Source organism: Sturnus vulgaris, chromosome 1, assembly GCF_052056855.1.
Source record: "Sturnus vulgaris isolate bStuVul1 chromosome 1, bStuVul1.hap1, whole genome shotgun sequence".
NCBI classification, from domain to species: domain Eukaryota; kingdom Metazoa; phylum Chordata; class Aves; order Passeriformes; family Sturnidae; genus Sturnus; species Sturnus vulgaris.
This window is the reverse complement of record NC_142243.1, coordinates 16253615-16272809: the sequence shown is the minus strand read 5'-3', so window position 1 is coordinate 16272809 and position 19195 is coordinate 16253615. Positions and strand designations below refer to the sequence as shown.

The window sequence follows — 19195 nt, the reverse complement described above, 5'->3', positions numbered from 1 at the left end:
CTGTTTCTTCTGTTCTGGTGCCGTGGCAGCACAAGTGCTGAGGAGATGGAACCACCACCTTTTCTAGACTCATTCTAGTTATGCAGAGGAGGAGACACCTTGCAGGAGTTACAGGCCTGCTCAGGACTTTACTGTCCTGCCATTCAGGACACAAATGTAGCTGGTACTAAAGCCTGAAGGCATGGGCTAGCAAGTTATGAACTAACTGAAGGGCATATGCACCTGTACTGGAAGTATTAGGTATTTCCTTACTTACTGAGGTAGTGGGAAGCACTCAGGGTTTCTTTGTGTAAAAATCCATCTGCCACACTCCTGGGAGGAGCAAAAGTAACACAATAAAAGAAAAACAATATGCAGAAGCAGCAGCACAACTGCAGTATTTTATTTTATGTATTTACACAAAAGTAAAGTGAATTTTTGAAGTGTGAATTTTGAAGTAAGTGCAAAGTGAACTTTTGGGGAACAGAATAGAAGAGAGGAAAAGTGCATTTTATTGCCAGAGTAACCATGCTGAAACTGGAACCTCTGAGCTCAACAACACATGGCAGCACTTCAGCACCTTGGCCCCAAGACACTGCCCCATGTGTATGTGAGCCGAACAGCACATAAGGGCTGGGAATAACTGTCCAAGACTGCTGCTTCTGTGTAACAAAGTGCAACACTGATCTCTCCAGTAATTTCCAGATGGACTGTGCTAATGGCTGAACTCCCAAGATAACCTGGAAGCTACAGAGTTTATGTGTAGGTTATATATACATAAAGCAAGTTTAGGCCTTCGGGGAGCACCATGTAACAGCTGGAGTACTTGCCAAGTGGTATTCCACAGCTTCAAAGGATCATAAGCCTTTGCCAGCCTGCACAATTATTTGTAGATCATTACTAATAAGAAACATTAAATATCTTCCGTCTTATATTATACATTTAAACTTTTACCTGTAGTATTTCAAATCAAGCAACAAGTGGGGCAAAACCAATGGCATTGAGTTGACAAGGAATTCCACGTTGAACAATAAAGCTAGGATTTACCTTTTTACAAAGATAGAAGCCCCACCAATCAAAACATCCCACAGCTAACAAAACCACATCACAAATCTCAAAAATCAACATTTGACATTCAACTCCATATTTGCTATAACCAGAATAAATGCAAGATAATGAAGAGAACAGGATATTGCAATATTTTCAGGGCTAATTGTGCGAAATTCAAATTTTGGACAGCAGTGTAGTGATAACTTCATATTGAACATTCAGATTTGTCAATTGGCCTATTTACTGTTCTACAGACTCCATGTTTTTGTGTTTCATTAATCAACTGGTAGAAACCCCACGATTTTCTTTTAGGCTAAGTTATTTATAGAAGCTTACTTGACCCTTGTAGATGATTAAGAACTATTTCAAGGGGTTAAAAAAAGATTATACCAGTGCAACAAGTTTCTTCCACCTTGATGGCAATGTGTTAAACTGCCAAGTGGGAACAGGTAAAGCACTCAAGACAAAGAGCTGTTGTGATGTTCAATTTATATTATTTCCTTGACATGTAATCATAGTTAATTCTTGTAAGACTTGCTTTCTTAAACTAGATTACTAGAAATAGAAGAATAAATTGCATAAAATACCAGTGATTAAGGTATCCTCCTACCCCAGTTTATATATTCTAACTGTACACAGGAAAACCACTAAAGAACTTCTCAGCACTTTCAGAGAATGTGGTCTATGAATACTGCTTCAGTAGTGCATTAATTTGTTTGCATCTTTTCCATCATGTAACAATTGCAGTTAGACTGAACAATTTAGAAGTTTTCTGAAACTATAGTCTGTAGCAAAGGGAATGAAATTCGCTGTATGTTTTGAAACTTGCCAAATTTGAGTTATCATACCAAGAGCTGGGATTGGTCATTCTGATCTATTAAGCATCAGCTCTCTTTAGGTCTTTCTAGGAAACTTCCTTTTTCTTCACCATTCCCATTCCTTTCCCAGCAACCTGAGGGGACAGCAGGAAGCCTGGCAGACACTATTTGCTCAGAATTCCACCAATAAATCTTGTCTTCCAGGAAGCAGGGTAATGAAGGGACAACTCACTATCGCTACAGAAAGAGTCAGTTCATGAAATCAAAGGGCACTTGGCAGAAATCACTGGCAAAATGCTTGGCTTCTGGCATGTGGCCCTTGGCTGGCAATACCATCTAGCACAAATGATCTAACATGTATTAACCTGAAAAATTAAAATCTTCTTTAGGTTAGAGATACCTATGCAAGAAAAATATTGAAGATTATTTAAACAGGATTATCTACAAATAAACCTCTAAAACCTAGCAGCCACAAATTTTGTATTGCATTTAAAGAAAAATTTAAATCTACTTCCCCCTAACTCAGGTTTATACAGAATATACATTTCTATCTCATATTCTAGTCAAAATCCCAAGCTCTGGCTGTGAGTTTACAAAACAGTCTGTTAGCCTACAATATATTATGGTTTTTAATATTTGGCAGCTTCAGTATGAATACTGCTTGCTAGAATACAAAAAACCACCTGTCACCTGACACAAGTGAGCACATACAAACACTGCGCATTTTCAATATAAAACCAGGAACTGCTAAAATGTATGTTCAGTCCAGCTTCCTACAGCCCAAGTGGTTACAACACAACAACTCGAGGAGAGCATTTAACAGTCTGTTTAACAGACTTGTCCCAAGTATCTTCTCCCTGCCCCATTTCTCTAGAACAGGATAATAACCAGAGGAACTCCTGCCAGTCTCACATGCCACTTCTAGCCAAATTAACCTGGAACACCACTGTATCTTCTCATCCCTTCTTGGGAATAAGACAAACAGAAGACAAGACATTTCAATGCTGCACTGAGATTTCAATTTTCCACCTTGAATAGAAATGACCATTTTGCACAGTGAATAGGTATTCACACTGGTCAGAAAGGACTGCTCCCAAACCAGCTTGCCACCACACTGAAGCCACCAATAGGTAAGTTATTATTTAGATACAATTGCAGTTTTTATCCTTTCCCTATTATGTTTAGCTGGGAAATAATGCCACACTTCCTAACTGGAATAATTCATTGCTAAAAAGCCCCATTATTGCCAAGAGTTATTAGCTCCAAGAAACGCAATGCTCTGGCCTCTTAGTAAGGTGCAGTGAAATAAAAAGTAGCATGAAGGCACTTGATACTGGTTTCATACAGTAGTTTCACTTTAGAATAAAGGAGGCTATAATAAAAATAGACTGGTAACTTGAAACACACTAAATTCAGCAAGGAAACTTAGTCAAGACCAAACTAGGGTTTACAAGACACCTGTAAGTGTGCAAAACCATGGAGAACGTTCACTTATCTTGATGCTATAAGCTAAATCCAGACACAGTCAGGTGCTGAGCATTGTTTCTAGCTTCAAAATAAGAGGTGTCAGTTTCATCATCCGGCTGAGGTATAAATGGCATCGTTTGATTCTGGAGATTATCCCAGTCCACCCCGTGAAAGAGGGGGTGATGCTTCAGTTCTGAAACAGAAGTTTACATAAGCATTATAAACTTCCTTATGTCCAAGCCCCATGGTCACTTTGTTCCCTCATCTACAACTGTCAGTAGATTTATTCTATGTTCCTTTTCAGAAGTCCATAAAAGCGCAAATTTCAATTGGGCTTTGATTACCCCCAACTGTAGTAGATCAAACTGTTGGCAGGACAAGTAGCTGCCACCCCTATCCAGGGAACCTGTTCCACACAGTTCCACTGAGCCAAAAGTGGCTTTAAACCTGTTCTTACACAGAAATATTGAATTTAGAGAAGCACAGCACTACAACAACATAGATGGGATTTCTCAGTACAAAAGGCTTCATGCTGTAGCAATAAAAGGGAGAGCACAAATTTTGGAAGGGGAGAGAAGATGACAGTGATGGAAACTTAGGTACAACAAGAAAAACTTAATGGCTGTCCTGAAACTACCCATCCAACTTTTCTTCAGTGGACTATAAATTGGTCAGAGGCCAAGTACAGTTCTAAGTCTTGACGAAGAATGGATTTTGAAGAAGGTCAGACAGGAAAAACCATTATGTAATCTATTTTAAAATTCTGCCCTTGACTGGCAATTAGATTTCACTCTAAAATCCAGAAATAAAGACAAGAGCTTGTGTTTAACTAAAGCACTTTCAAATTGTTTTCTGGGAAATATCAAAGTCACAGGATATTCTGTTGACACAAGAATCTTCATTCATAATCTTGTGCCTTCTCTATTCTAATTTGGGTTGATTTCAGCTTCTAGCAGTTATTCTCTTTATGTGTAAGCCTTTCCATAGTGATTTCCTTCTCTAGTGATTTCTTGAGCAGTTCTCATCAGATTTCTTTCTCTGTTTCTGAAATACCTCACTCTAAATTTCTTTCCATTATCATTTTTTTTAAAATTAAACATAGTCACTGTTAACAATAGCAAATGTTTAAGCCCTTCTGCAAGGGAAAGAAAAGTAGACTTTATACAGTATGTATTGTCCAACTTAGTATTCTCCCATGCATTCAGCAAAGACAGGGTGATTCCTAAGAAAACCTGCTGTCTCTAAATGAACTGTTTGTTCTAGGAGGTTTCTCTCCCAAACTATCATCTTTTAACCAAGATTCCCAGTGTAATTTAGGTTAAAGATTCCAAATACGCCTTAGATAAGAGAGAACTTTGGTATATCACATATCAAACACTAAAAATGCATAGGAGAACAGCAGTAAAGCAAAACAGAAGTTCAATTAAAAAATTAAAAACTAACAAAACAACCGAGCCCCAAAACTACCTTGTTCAGAAAGGAAAATCCCCACAAGAAATACAGAGAATACCACAACTTGTTAAGTGCTGGGTACTATACATGGAACCTAGTGAGGCACTGAAGTTTATTACTCTTAAGTTTCAGGAGGAAGAGATCACTACTTAAAAATATGCAATTAGTTGCAAAGAACAATTTTAATACTAACCCTTCAGTCCAGCTCTCTTAGTAGTGTCAATTGTTAGAAGAATATCTATTGCATTCTGGGCATTATCAGACAGCTTTTCTTCAGCTTCAGGCCAGGGAATATCTACAGACAAAGATACAATGGAGTTGGTAACTCAAACTATAAAAGAAATATTGGGAATACATACTTGCCCTGACTATCAAAACAGATTACCTCTTTTCAAAATATTTTGGAAGACCTGTGTTGGTGTTTCATCGTTAAAAGGTGGAATTCCAGTTAGAAACTCAAACAGACAAACTCCAAGTGCCCACCAGTCTACAGCAGAACCTGGTAAAATAAATCCACATCATTACACTTACACAAATGATACTTGCAAAGACTTAAAGATTAGCAAAACTGAAGAGTATTTAAATTCTGCAAGTTTCTTGAAAATTATGAAGAGACAAGCTGTATTTAATATTCATGCAGATTAAAAATATATTAAAAGGCTTTTTAAAGCTACTCTGCTCCCTAATTTATTATAGGTAACACTGGGGTTTACTGATAAAACCAAGAGGGCTCTTAGTAACAATCTAATTATCAACTCCCATGACAGAGAACCCAGGAGCTGACTTCTTCCAGAGATTGTTTTGTGATTAGAATTAGATGCCTCATGACTAGAGCCTGGATGAGTACTCCACATTCTGCCTGTGCCCTTCTCTCAGTTCTTTAAGAAGTCTCCAAAACTTCAAACTATTGAACTTAATTTTTGTTTGTCTAAATTATAGTGAACACCGTGAAGACAGCTTGTAGAAATGAGCCAGCACACATGAAGCTGGCATTACCTTCCATTACACTGAATTGACAGGGGCAATGTGTAGTTATTAGCTATCTCTGCTTTGTTATTAAATAGTTCTGGTTTTCAACATTCCAGGGTTTTGTCTTTTTGCCAATGTCTCCTGTTCATCTACATCAAAACCAGCAGGCAAAGCAATCCCAGACACCACTGCATGCATTCTAAGCTTTCTGCATCTTCAAGCCATGCCCACTCCACTATATAAAGAATAGATGCCACAACTGCTGTTAAAAAAAAAAAGAATTTAAAGGTAATAAATCTAATAGCTCTTGGCTTCTTGGCATATAAAAAAACCTCAGTCACCTCCAAGCAAACAAAGGGTTTGAGCCATTTCACAAAGACTACTGTTAAGTTTAGAAATGTTGAAAATCAAAGTGTTTAACCAGTGATCTAATGCACTTTTAGCAGCTCCTAACAGCAGTAAGAGTGGCCCACCAAGCTAAGCACATCAAAGCAGTGAGTTCATATCCACTGTTGTTAGAGTACCTGGATGTTCAGTAAAATACTCCCAGCTCCAGTCAAAGTCTAATAAGATCACAACTCTGAACAAAGTAACAACCAGGTTTTAGCAGCAATTTTTCCCACACAAAGTCTACCTAAAATTAGATTAACTCCTACCATATCCCAGCTAAACAGGACTCAAGGAAAGCATGAAGTTGTGCTGGGGAGGTTTAGGTGGGATATTAAGAAAAGCTTTTCCACCCAAAGGGTGGTTGGGCACTAGAATAGGCTCCCCAGGGCAGTGGTCACAGCACAAAGCCTGTCAAAGGTTCAAGAAGCATTTGGACAATGCTCTCAGGCACAAGGTGTGACTCTTGGGGCTGTCCTGTGCAGGGACAGGAGTCAGACTCAATGACCCTTGTGGGTCCCTTCCAACTTGGCATATTCTGTGCTTCTGTGATTTGAAGCAAGAAGCAGCAACACCAGGTTTTGAGCACCTGAACCTTCTTCACCCATAGACAAAGTAAATCAGCCTGACTGCAATAAAGTGAAAGGCAGCAATGAGAAAAAGTGTCTCTGGCTTTATCTCCTGTTACACAATTTAAGAATGCTGACTTTCCTTCTGAAGTACATGTTTACATGTGTGATTTCTGATAGCTTAGTTATACTGATATGATGTTTCCTGACCCTGTGAGCATCTCTTCACATTTTTATGTGAAGGCGTATTGGACGTGTCTTTCTATATAGAAACATTGTTCACCTAAACAATGGTCTCAGAAACTGTGATCTCGTTATACTCTGACTGTTCAGTTATGCCGAACACTTCAGTTCTGCACAGAATATAGAAAACTCACCAGAGATCAGAGTCCCTGCATATGAAAAGACAATGAAGTAAAAATATTACAATTATTGCCAAAAACCCATAACAAATACGAACATTAAATGTAAAGTATGATTCTTCTCTGAAGGCCTAGGAATAAAGATTTTTTTCCTAAGGCAGTATTCCACAATAAAGAAAAATGGCAATTTAAAATCTAAATTAGAAACAAAAATAAAATAGTTTGGCAACATTATTGATTTAGGATTAAAACTACATTTACAAGCAGCTCAACATGTGAAATATTAAGTAAGGAAAATTTGGAGTTCCAAAATCCTTGGCTTCCCTGAAGGTAATGGGAGATTTGTAATTTCCTGACATAAACTCCAGACTCTGCACGTTTTCACTGAAGTGCTGAAAACCCAGTGACCACAGAAAAATCACCCTGTGACCAAGTTTCACATCATCTAAGTAACACTGATTACACTTCCAAAATATCTAGTTTTAACATCTGTCAGATAACCTAAAATCCTAAATGGAAGTGCAAAACAATTAACTACGTATAGTTAGCATCTTGAGTTTTTACCGTTAAATTGTTAAATCTCTTCACAGAGTTTTAGTTAATTTATATTAGCAGAATTTTATTGTTCCACAGGACAGTAATCACTACCCCTCAATTAAGGTCTCTCTCATGTACTTTTCCCAATTGCAGCTCTACAAAATAGTAGTATACTTTTGAGATGGAAATAAAATGCAATTACACCTCAACAACTGTTATAGATGGATACATTGCATTTAATTTTTGTTAATGGTTCTTGCAAGTTAGCAGAAAACTATTTCGGACTTTTTGTTAATCTCAGTGGATCTCATAATCTGAGACAAAGAAACTTATGCCCTTCAAAGTTGTGCTATTTTAGGACAGTATTTTGAAAACAAACAAAAAAACAAACCCCAAAACCAACCTCCAAAAATTTGATGGCTATTACTGCACATACAGAAGATCCTGTCAGATGTCTGAAGCGTTTCATGAGGTCACTCAATTCAATAACTGATTTTAAGGCCACTTCATAGAATTGTCTGGCTTCACATAACACTTTAATGTCAATAAACACAGAAGACATTCTAAAAATAATCAGAGGCTTAAGCCTTTCACTCTTAAAATTTCACTGAATTCCTCCTTTCCCATTCCAAAGAATCTTTTAAGGGCACTCAGGATGACTAAGTTGTTACTCCTAAGTCACATACAAGTCTCAGGCTGCCAAAGCAGCTTCCAATGCTGACTGGCAGCAAGCAAGACTGTGATGGACAACCAAAACCCCTGGTTATGAGAAAGCAGTAAATGAATGGAAGGAGCAGCTGAAGCAAACACAGCCATCCATGATGGCAAATGCTTAGCACTACCTATTTTTGAAGAATTCCCAATCTTATTGCTTGAAGCGTTTACAGTTCAACAGACACTTAGAAATGTAAAGATGTCACTTTTAAAGTACTGACAGATGGCTGGCTTGTCCTACCATGAGGCTGTGTCAAAAGCAGCTCAGGTGCCAGGTAGTCTGGGGTCCCCAGGATGCGTTCACCTTCCACGGGGGCAGCTCCTCTTCGAACACTCTTTGGAGTCCTGTATGGTGTGCCAGCATCCCCTCGAAGAGGGGTCTGAAAAGATGGGACAAGGATTTCAAATGTCACACAAAACCAGCTCACAAACACCCATCTCCAGGTTTAGCCACAGATATAATAATTGATACTTAAGTTCAAGTCAAGAACGAGTCACAAAACATTCCCTGAAAAGCATGTGTGAAATGTGCTTGCACTGCTTTATCTCAACAGTCTTGAAGCATAAAAATGCCTACTTTTTGAGAAACTTTTCCCCAAGTTCTTCCTCCAGTGTCACATCCAGCAGCTATCACTGTTTACATCAATCTTTGTAATAGGCTTGTAACTGGCACTTGACAGAATACATTACACCATCACTTTTACCAGGATAAAAAAAAGAAAGTAGCAGGTACAACAGCAGTTACCTGCAGCTGAACAGCATTCACAAACTGTCTTGGGAAGTGCAGGATAACAAAAAAAAACAAAAAGCAAAGACTTCCCATTACATTAGGAAACCTATGACTGCTCACAGAAAATACAACACTGCACTAGGAGCAGAATGAGACAAAATAGCACAGGCTTTTTTAAATCAGTTCACTGTAATAGCATAGATTTCTCAGAGATGGATAGTCAATGCATGTTGAACCAAAGGAAAACCAGTGAACATAAAGCTACTGCTAAATTCTTACAGAAATTATAATTTTGGCTACACAAGTGCAGCAGGTGAAACCCTGTCAGCAAAGGTCATTTTCACAGACTATCTCAAACCACTTGAGTTTTCCCTAAATTTACCATTGAAATAATTTCAGGTCCCTAATGTCCAGTGCATGCACGAAGTTTCTACCTGCCTCCTTACCTACCTGATAGATCTGATATGCTCTTCCTTTCTGTAATGGAGTGATAGCTGTTGGGTAAGAGCCACTGCAAGCAGGTGAAAGATCCATTATATCCAAGGAAGTCATGCTGCATGGCTCAGATATATTGGATACATTGATTGGACTATTATAACTCCGAAAAACAACAGCATTTTTTTTAAAGAGACTCAGTGCTTCCATCATCTTTTCTGGAGGAGAAGATACTGTGTCAAGGTAAGTTTCTTCCATGTGTTTCTGGTCATTATCCTTTTTCTGATTGCAGTCCTGGACTGTATGTGCCTCCTCTCCATTCTGTGAGGCATCTCGGGACTCTGGTGATGTTATTAGCACACCCTCAGGCTTTGGTTCCTCAAAGGAGAGGTCTTTAACACTTCTGTCCAAATCTAAAAGCTGTTTTTCTAGATGGCTTTCTGTAACAGACACTTCAGGAAGTACGTCAGAATCTGCATTGAAGACATCTGAAGGTTTTTCATCATCAGTGCATAAAAAACTTGAGTTCATGTACTCCTTTTCATCATCATTTCCACAGTCTGCATCCAGATCACACATAAGATTTTTAGCTACAGTTGGAGTAAGTGATCTTTCTACTGTTTCCTGGTTACTAATAAAACTCTTTATTTCTTCCTTGCTTTTGCAGGTGTCACATAGGCATCCATCTTTACAAAGCATTAAGGATTGAATTTCTGTTGTCAAACCTGTCCCTTTGTTTGCTGGAAATTCTGAGATCTGACAGCCACGTTTATATTCTGCATTGCTTTTTTTAACATAATTAAGTTCCTGACAAGGACTAGTGTCAACTGATTCAAAGCTTCTTTTTACACCTGGCTTTTCAAACATTTCTTCCTCTTTGACAGGATCATTTTGCATTGAAAGTGACTGTCGTAGTCTGGAAGTCTCTGGTGTTTCATAAGTCATATCTCTTTTATTTACAAAGAATTTTTCTTTCCAAATCTTATTTTCAGAAATACACTTTCTTACTACACCTTTCACATCCAGAGTGCTCACGGGAGTATCTGTTATAGCCAAACGTTCACTTCCCAATTTCTGCCTACTGCCAGAATCGTTGCTGGAAATGGGAGAAATGGCAGACTCAAGCTCTTTTCTCTTTACAACTTCAATACCATTGCTATTTGGCAACAAAACATTTGAAAGGACATCTGACCCACTATTACTGGTTTTGCATGTTGTAGAACGAGATTCATCTTCACTTTGCTGCAAAAAAGCACATTAAGTTTTGACTATCAAAAATGTGATTACAGCATTGTAGAAATGTTTGATTTGAAATACTTTATTACAACCTCCATAATGAAATGTAGGTTTGCAAGCATTATTCATTCTAACTACTACTAGCAAAAAACCGTACTTCAAAATACAAAAAAATTCAAAACTAAATTAAGGATAACTTGATAATTTGACTTCTTTTAAGAACATAAAATAAGCTTGCTAGAATACAATAGAAAATGCTATGTTTTTAAATGCCAAAGGCTGAAAAAATAGAGCAATTGAAGCCGTGTTTCTGATTTTATTTCAAGAAGTTAAGCTACAGAAGTTTTCAATTTCCAAGAAAGTTCAAAGGAAAGAACCCCATCATAATGGTACCCTCTGGTATATTGCACTTCAGAGATGACAAAAGGAAAATCTGGTATTACTGTTTTGATAACACAATACTAAAACCAAGGCCTAAGAAACAGATAGATACAGAATAACAAATTGTTTTAAATGTGAGTTGTTCTATATGCTCTAAAGAGGAATCATGGCAAGGAACTACACAGCACAGCAGTTTTTTCTTTTAGGTTTGTGCTTGTGCAGAATTTTATTAACACATTATAATAGGATAAAATAATATCAGCTATAATTATTGGTGTTAGGTTAGTTGATATAAAACCCTTCAGTAATAAAAGCCTTAAACTCTTCAGTTTAACAGTTAATAGAAGTTTGAAGTGGATTTTATTGTTTTCCCACGTTCTTTCTTTTAAAGAAATTATTTTGCCCGCAATGCTGAGCAAATATAGCTATAGGGATATAGTCTGCTTCCAAAAAGCCACTGCTCCCAGCAGTGCCCACCTTGTGCAGGACAGGGCTAAACCAGTGATGGCCAGCAAAGCCTTCTCTTTTATTGTGCTGCAGGCTCAATAGCATTTACTTCTCCTGTTATATTGCACAGGACTAATAGCTGTTCGAAGAAAAAGGTTATATTGGCTACTTAACACAAATTACAACCCCTGCTCCTTCTACTGCAGGAAAGTTGCTCAGCACTTGAAATAACAGGCAAGTAAGTAAGTAGAAGACACTTGCAACACTGCATACACAAGTACAAATGAATTCTAATTCAGAGTGGGAAGATGAAACAGTCCTGACCTCTACATCCTTCCCCCACCTGGGGCTGCTCCGGTTTTCTGATTCCAGACTGGACATGTGTGTGTGAGACTGAGTACTGGCACTGGAGGAACCAAACCTGGTTCTTGACTGAAGCAGAGTAGGAGTTAAACTCCTTGCTGGCATTACAGGTGTTAATTGAGAATTATCCAGATCTTAAGAGAAAAAAAAAAAATTCATTTGTTGATACAAATAGGCAACATATAGTGACTGACTTCATAGTATGTTAAGCTTTCACATGAAAGGAAGCTAAGGAAAGCTAAGTGTGACACCAATTTCTCTTATCTTCCCTGCATAGTCAATTCATAGATTTTTTGAATTAGGGACTTGCCAGGAATGTAAAAGCAGTACATCAGCAGCATAGTTGCCTTCTTACCCATTTCTGGTTAGAAATGAGAATGCAGCAAGATGAGACAATTTAAATGAAGACATATAATGCTGTATTTAATAATTTTCAGTGAAAGTATGTCAAGAACTGACACTATTTCCATAAAACGTTAAAGGGTGATTTTGAATTCCAGGGTCGTGATTTGAAAAAACCCAATCACACAAAACCACTTTAGAAGATGACATAAGCAGTGTAGATGAAAACATGTCAGATGCAAAGCACTGAAGTAACGGTGCAGAGCAAGACACCAACAGAATCACACCTTTTATGAAGTGGGTCCAAATTACTCATATAAAATTAAAAGACCATAACCTTACAGCCAGAGTATTCCTCAGCACAAGGCCTGGTATACTCACGTGTTTTGAATAATTTAGTTGAAAGAGGGGTATTTTCCTTTTGGGCCATAGGTACAGGAGAAACCACTCCATGCAGACTGTCAGATGACTGACTTGATTTGTGCCCTGGCACTTTCATTCCTACAGGAGGTGTATACTAAGAAGCAGAAAGAAGCATAGTTAAAAGTTAATGGAGTCCAAACAAATTCTCAATCCAGGACTGAGAGCGTAACTTCACCCATTCTTTATGATGTTTGCATTGGAGCTTGGCCATGCCCATTAAAAAGTCAGTAATTCAAAATACAGTTCAAAGTAATCACATCAGAATTTCAAAGTATTCTAAACACATCATAAATCATTCTACCAGCTGGCAGAAGAGATGCAAGAATAGCCTTATCATGCCAACTATTGATTTTAAGATAGTAAATAAACTAAAAGGATGAAGGACTTCAAAGACAGTGAAAATTACTTACAAAGCCCAGAGAACTGATAAGAGACAACAATTGTCCTGGAGTACGTGAGTAGTCCTGTCTTGGCTTTGCCATTGATGGGGTAGTAAGGATATCTATCATATTTATTTCTACATAAGAAAAAAAACCAAAATCAAGTAGGTCAGGTTTTCATTTTGATATTAAACAAAGGCAAAGTTGCAGACATTTACTTAAGTTTCATGAAGAGAAAGAAAAGATTCAGTTACATACTCAACAAATATACAAATGAAGCCACCAAGATCAATCGAAGACTTACCTGTACATTCTTATTTAACACAATGTGTTTTTCCTTATACATCTGTACATTTATACATACAGAAGTTGTAGAAGTCAAATTTCTTTTCCAGCATACTATGCTAAAACACTACATTTTCTCACTTGATATCAGCTTTGGTTTTTAGGCAGCAGTTCCAGCTTATGGCTTGTGGGATAGGATACTAAATTTGATTCCAAACCTGGAATCACTCCAAAAAACATCTCAAAAAAGCTACACAAGAATTTTTCATAGGTGAAAATTCAACCTTAGATACCGTTTTATTTTGCTCACTAGCAGTAAGTAGCTTTAAAGCTTCCGTATAATGTTCAACTAGACACAATAACCTGTCCCATTAGAACATCAGTTAAAGCAGTATATCATAAAAAATACAGAATACCTACGATTTTATTTTCTCAAAATCATATATCAAATTCCATAGACAACTCGGAATCTCTACATTCCTTTAACTATATAAAAAGGATGTATCCTCCAGCAACTGTCTCAAAAAACATGAACTGGTGCTGTGCAGCATAAGTTTGGATGATCTGGCAAAGAAGGCACAAACCAGTTCAGAAATTGGCTATTCACCTTAAGATCTGCAGCCTGTGTCAGAAGTCATGACTATTCAGCTGTATTTTCTGCTTGATAAGAGAATATTCACAAGCCAAAGCACTGATCAAATCTTCTGTTATGGACTTACCACTTCCCCTTATTCCTCAAATTAATGTCTGGAATGTCCCAGTTAATTTATCGGAAATTAATTTATACAGGACTGGGAGATATGAACTGAAGGGCAGAAGTAGTCAGAGAAACAGGAACAAGCCAGAATTATTCATTCACCCATTGAAATCTAGCGGACTTCAGAAAACTTTGAAATTCATATCCTTCCAAAGAAAGGGCTCTAGATTATATTTCATACACCCTTGTTTCAAAGAATAAATATTTTACCTTCTGAAGTGCTATGCAAAGAGCAGACCCCTTACTAGCATGTGGCTAGTACTTACCTACCAGAAATCAGGTATTATTGTAACATTTGCACTTATTTAATTGAAAGGTGCCCTTTACAGGAACATGAAGTATTCAAGAATATGGAAATGTGATACAAAAATACATTTTAATACAACCAAAAGGATAGAAACAACTCTTACCTCTATTCAGAGTAACTCTTGAAAGCCCAAAGTCTGTCAACTTTATATGTCCCTGATTAGAAATGAGCATATTGTCTGGCTTCAAATCCCTGAAAATATGAATATAGCTGAAGTCAGCAAAAAGAGCACTGAGCAATACAAAGAAAGCTAACTTCCCAGAAACACTCAATACAAAACATTGGTTAGAGCTATTTAACAGTAACATCTCTTAGCCAGCAGAAGATTCCAGTTTGAGGAATACACCAAAATAATTAAATTTACTTAGCAATAAATACAGCACAAACATCTCAGGCTTTGTAAAAATCAGCAGGCATGTCAAGAGTTGCATATTCTGCATTCAGCAGGCTCAACAAGTGTCCTTCCCAAGCAGCACCATCATAACACTCACTAATGTGCAGCTCCTACAGGTGACAAGCAAACCTCCAGAAGGAGTTTTCACGTGGTTCTCTGTAGCACTGCTGAATGCAAAAAGAACTCTCACTATGGGGGAGCATCCGGGTAGTCAGTGTCCCTTTGTCCTACAGGCCCATGTATGCAGTACCCAGGGGGTTCCTGAACCATCACAGCTGCTAATACAGCACTGGACTGGGAAAGAGCTGGCAGGGGAAAGCAGTGTGGGTTCGTGTGCTCAGCACACGAGGACAAATTTAGCCATTATTTCACAACATTGTTGCAGTGCACAAGTGCAAAAAAGAGCTTCCAAGAGCTCCAGCAAATGAAGTGCCTGTGGTAGCTGCCACAATGAAATGGTGACAGTTATGTGTTAGAGTGAAAAAATAAAAAACCCAAACTATCAAATACTTATTTGTAAAAAAAAAGAAATTTCACCTGTGGATTATTCCATGCCTATGAAGATAGTCAAGAGCCAATGCTGCTTCAGAAATATACTTAACAGCCATTTCTTCATCAAAATATCCATAAATATGGAGAAGAGATTTGACATCTCCACCAATAAGGTACTCCATCACCTGTCATTCAAGCATTGTAAATTTTAAAGTTAAAACACATTTCAAGATTGCAAGTAAAATACAAAATAACTTTCACTCCTAGAAAAATATGATTTCAAGGAGCAGAAGCAGATAGACGTGCCTTTGTGCAAATCTTATTTCCCACACAATACTTTTCACTTGGATAAAATCAAGTTTCATGTAAGAGCAGACATGAAACATTTTCTTAGTCTAGACCATTTGCTTATTTTATTTGTCTAGATTACTTTTAGAAGCTAATTAAAAAGCTGACTACAGCTTTTGAGAGTTAACTACAGAAAAATTTCTATATTATAAATATATATTTCTATACCGAATAGTATATATTTTAACCTATATTTTTATTCCTATATTTAGCTTAACAGTGTATATTTCCCTAGTATAGAAAATGAAGTACAAAGTATTCCTGTGAAACTCGAGGCCTGAAGCCAAAGACCACCTGTTCTATACAAATCAAAAGTATCTCAATACTTTATCTTGCAATCATGTATACACGATAATAAATTCAGACCTTCGTTTTGTGAAATAAGTAAAATTGTCAAAAATGCAAACAATGCAAGTTACTGTGCATTTAAGACACATGAAAAAGAGTGGAAAAAAATACACACAAACAATAAACCATTATACAGACACATTATGATGGTTCATGTCTTATTCAAAATAAAATAGAAGTCAGCAGGGCTTCTGAAACTCACTCTTTGATGTCAAGAATGCATTTATGAGGTTTTGGTCAGGAAACCTCACCAGTACTTATATTCCAATACACAGTATTCTCCCACAAACACATATATACATACATACACACACACTAAGACATGATTCTAGCATCTCCTTTACAAATCCTTCACTCTACTCCACGAAGTCCTCTACTCCATTCAGCAGTTCAGAGATTCCAGAAAAAGAAGACTTTACTTAGACTCAAAATGCATTGTAAGAGTGCATAGCAACCTCGTGTCAGAATTTCATCAAGCTGTTCCTTGTGTGTGCTTACAGCAATCCACACAAATTGTGCCAGCCCCTCTGCAGACAGTCAGAATCCTCATGTGGAGGCAGTATTTAAACCCATACACAAGTCCTGCTGTGCTCCACAGCGCTCTGTGTGGACCAGCATTTTGTTTTGCCACTCAGTTATCATCTTGTCATGTAGGCCAACAACCGTAACAAAATTTGAGCACCAGCAATAAGTAAAATATATTTTCTTTAAGTGAGCCATGGAGTATCCTCCAGTCACTTGGCTTTTGCTTGAATAGAATGATTTCTTGTTTTCCCTAAGATTTCTACATGTTTCTAAGACAGAGTAGCTATTAGAAAAGTTTCTCCTGTAATAGAGGGGAAAACAGGCAGAAAGAGCCTATAGACACCAGAGGAAGAGAAATATTTTACTTGTTTAGTCATTCTAAGAAAGATGTAAAAGTGACTAAGGAATACCATTACAAAAATGTTTTGAGATATTACTATAGTTTACACCCAATTTTCAAGACTACCATAAAACGCCGCAGCCATTTTTTTACTCACTAAATAGACGTTGTTTGCTGACTGAAGTGAGTAGTATAAGTGCACAATGAAAGGACTTTTACTGAGAGCCAATGCATCCCTCTCTGCCTGCACCTGGTGAACCATATTTTTGTTGATCATATCTGCTTTTTTCATCACCTGAAAAACAAAACAGAGCATATGAATGATGTAGCCTCACAATGCTCATAATAAAACCACGTAGAGACACACAGGTCCACAGAGCGACGCCTATTTTGCGTGACCGTTTTTATGCTTCCTATTCTTTGCGTACTACGTAGCATGTTATAATCCTTTTAATCACAAAGTCAACTTTGCCCAAATAATTGGTAAGGTTCTTACTAACGACAAGCCTAGATTTTAGTCCTTTGTCTAACAACACAGAAAACGCAACAGGTTTTTGTTGGGTTTTTCATAATTTATTCTCGTCTTGTCTCTCAGAGGCGGTGCTTTAGCCCCCTGCAGGCGCAGCAGCTGAGGGGGCTCAGTTACAGCAACTGTTTACATGCGAGAAGCCAATAGCGCTCTGGCGCTTGGCAAGGCTTTTGTGAATATTTCCCCTTATTTAAAGTACTTATAAAAGCAGCTGTCGTTATCAGAGGTCCCCTGACCAAACCCTCCAGGACTTCAGCGAGGTGAGAGCGGGGCACGGCCCTGTGGACATCTTGTCCCAGGACACCGGGGATGCACGAGCAGCGGCCGCCCCCGAGGCCCAGGGCTCGTACCAGGGTCACACCTCCCCGTCCCCTCAGGACGCCCCTGTCCCGCACGGGGCTGCGCGGCAGCGGAGGCGGCAGCGCCGCGACACCTGCGACGCCTCACCTTCACGGCATAGAGCCGGCCCGCCTTGCGGCCCAGGTACACCTTCCCGAAGGCGCCGCGGCTGATGGGCTTCACGATGGTGAACTCCTCGATGGAGGGGGGCCGAGGAACCTCGACACGCGTCGGGCCGGTGGCTGTGTCGGCGCTGGGGCCAGCAGCATCGCCCCGCTCCCCCGCGGGCCGCTCGGGTGCCATGACGCGCCCGGCCCCGGGCCCGCCGCGATTCAAAGCGGCCCCGCCCGCCTGCGCCGTCACCAACGGCAGCGCGAGCTCTCGCGAGAGCCCGCGCGGCGGCCGCGGGAGGCGCCGGCCATGGCGGGGATGGTCGGGGGTCCCTCTGGTCCCGTCCTGTGCCACCCTCAGAACGTGTCCGCGACAAACCCCCGCTCCTCCGGGCTGGCTGATCGCTGCTTGGGTGGGCATCTAGGTTTTCCTGCTTGGCTCTAGGTTGTAACTTGCTGTGAGCAAGTACTGTCCCCCCATGCGAGGCTTGAAGGTGTAGGAATTCAACAGAGCTTGCTGTGAGGCGTCAAGGAAATGGAAGATAATGTTTGTTTAGAAATAACGACTTTGCGTCCACATTGTCATTTTCTCATATGCTTCATTTACATCTAAGTTCAAGGTGCATTTGGAGAACACTCTGGGGCACATGGTGTGATTGTCGTGTCCTTTGCAGGGACAGGAGTTGGACTCGATGGTTCTGATAGGTCCCTTCCAACTCAAGGATATTCTATTTTTCTATCATTTTCTCACACTTGCATACTTGATAGCTCCAAGACCTGTGTCCAAATGGCCCAGTCAGGAGGGTTTGTGTGCCAGAGAACACGCCCTGTTCAGTTCTCACTGCTGCTGCTCATCCCTCGCTGTCTCTTGGCATTCTCTGGCAAACCGCTCCCTGGGCGGGTCTGTCATGATCAGGAGTTCGATTAATGTAATCGGTTGCTTCCCACCAATTCTTGATTACTTCATCTGCTATTTATCTTAGGCAGGGTTGTTCCACAATTTGTTTCCTTATTTTGGGTATCTCCATGGCTACATTCTGCCTCCCTCTTGTGACAGCAAGGGCAGGGATGGCATTTACAGTGTACTCTGACCTAGCTGCCATTCTGTTCCCAGAGCAGAGAACAGGAATTCCCTCCTGTTCTGCTCTGTTTACACTGCACAGCCCTCAGTGTTTACCAGTTCTACTGCTCTCAGCTGTGTTTTAGGTCACTTTTTTAATCCTTGCCTTACTGCTTTTATGTTGGTTTCACATATGCATTGCTGCTCATGTTTCATTCACAGTGATAATTGTTCTGTTCCAGTCTGTGCATCAGCAAAGAGCTATCGCTGCAGAGGTCAGTGCACAACAGTGCACTTTCACACTGCAGATTAGTCATTAG

At 39.2% G+C, this 19195-nt stretch overlaps 1 protein-coding gene across 1 annotated transcript; it reads right to left on the bottom strand.

Moving 5' to 3' along the window:
• Nucleotides 1-377: 377 nt before the first annotated feature.
• On the bottom strand, nt 378-18008 carry MASTL (microtubule associated serine/threonine kinase like). The gene is made up of 12 exons (XM_088160189.1): nt 17814-18008; nt 16995-17132; nt 15322-15461; nt 14494-14582; nt 13072-13178; nt 12620-12755; nt 11858-12030; nt 9485-10711; nt 8546-8684; nt 5152-5265; nt 4960-5061; nt 378-3507 (listed from the first exon to the last, which is right to left on the bottom strand). The coding sequence occupies exons 1-12, from the start codon at nt 18006-18008 to the stop codon at nt 3350-3352; spliced, it is 2718 nt and encodes a 905-aa protein (XP_088016315.1). The 3' UTR covers nt 378-3349.
• Between the last annotated feature and the right edge of the window lie 1187 nt (nt 18009-19195).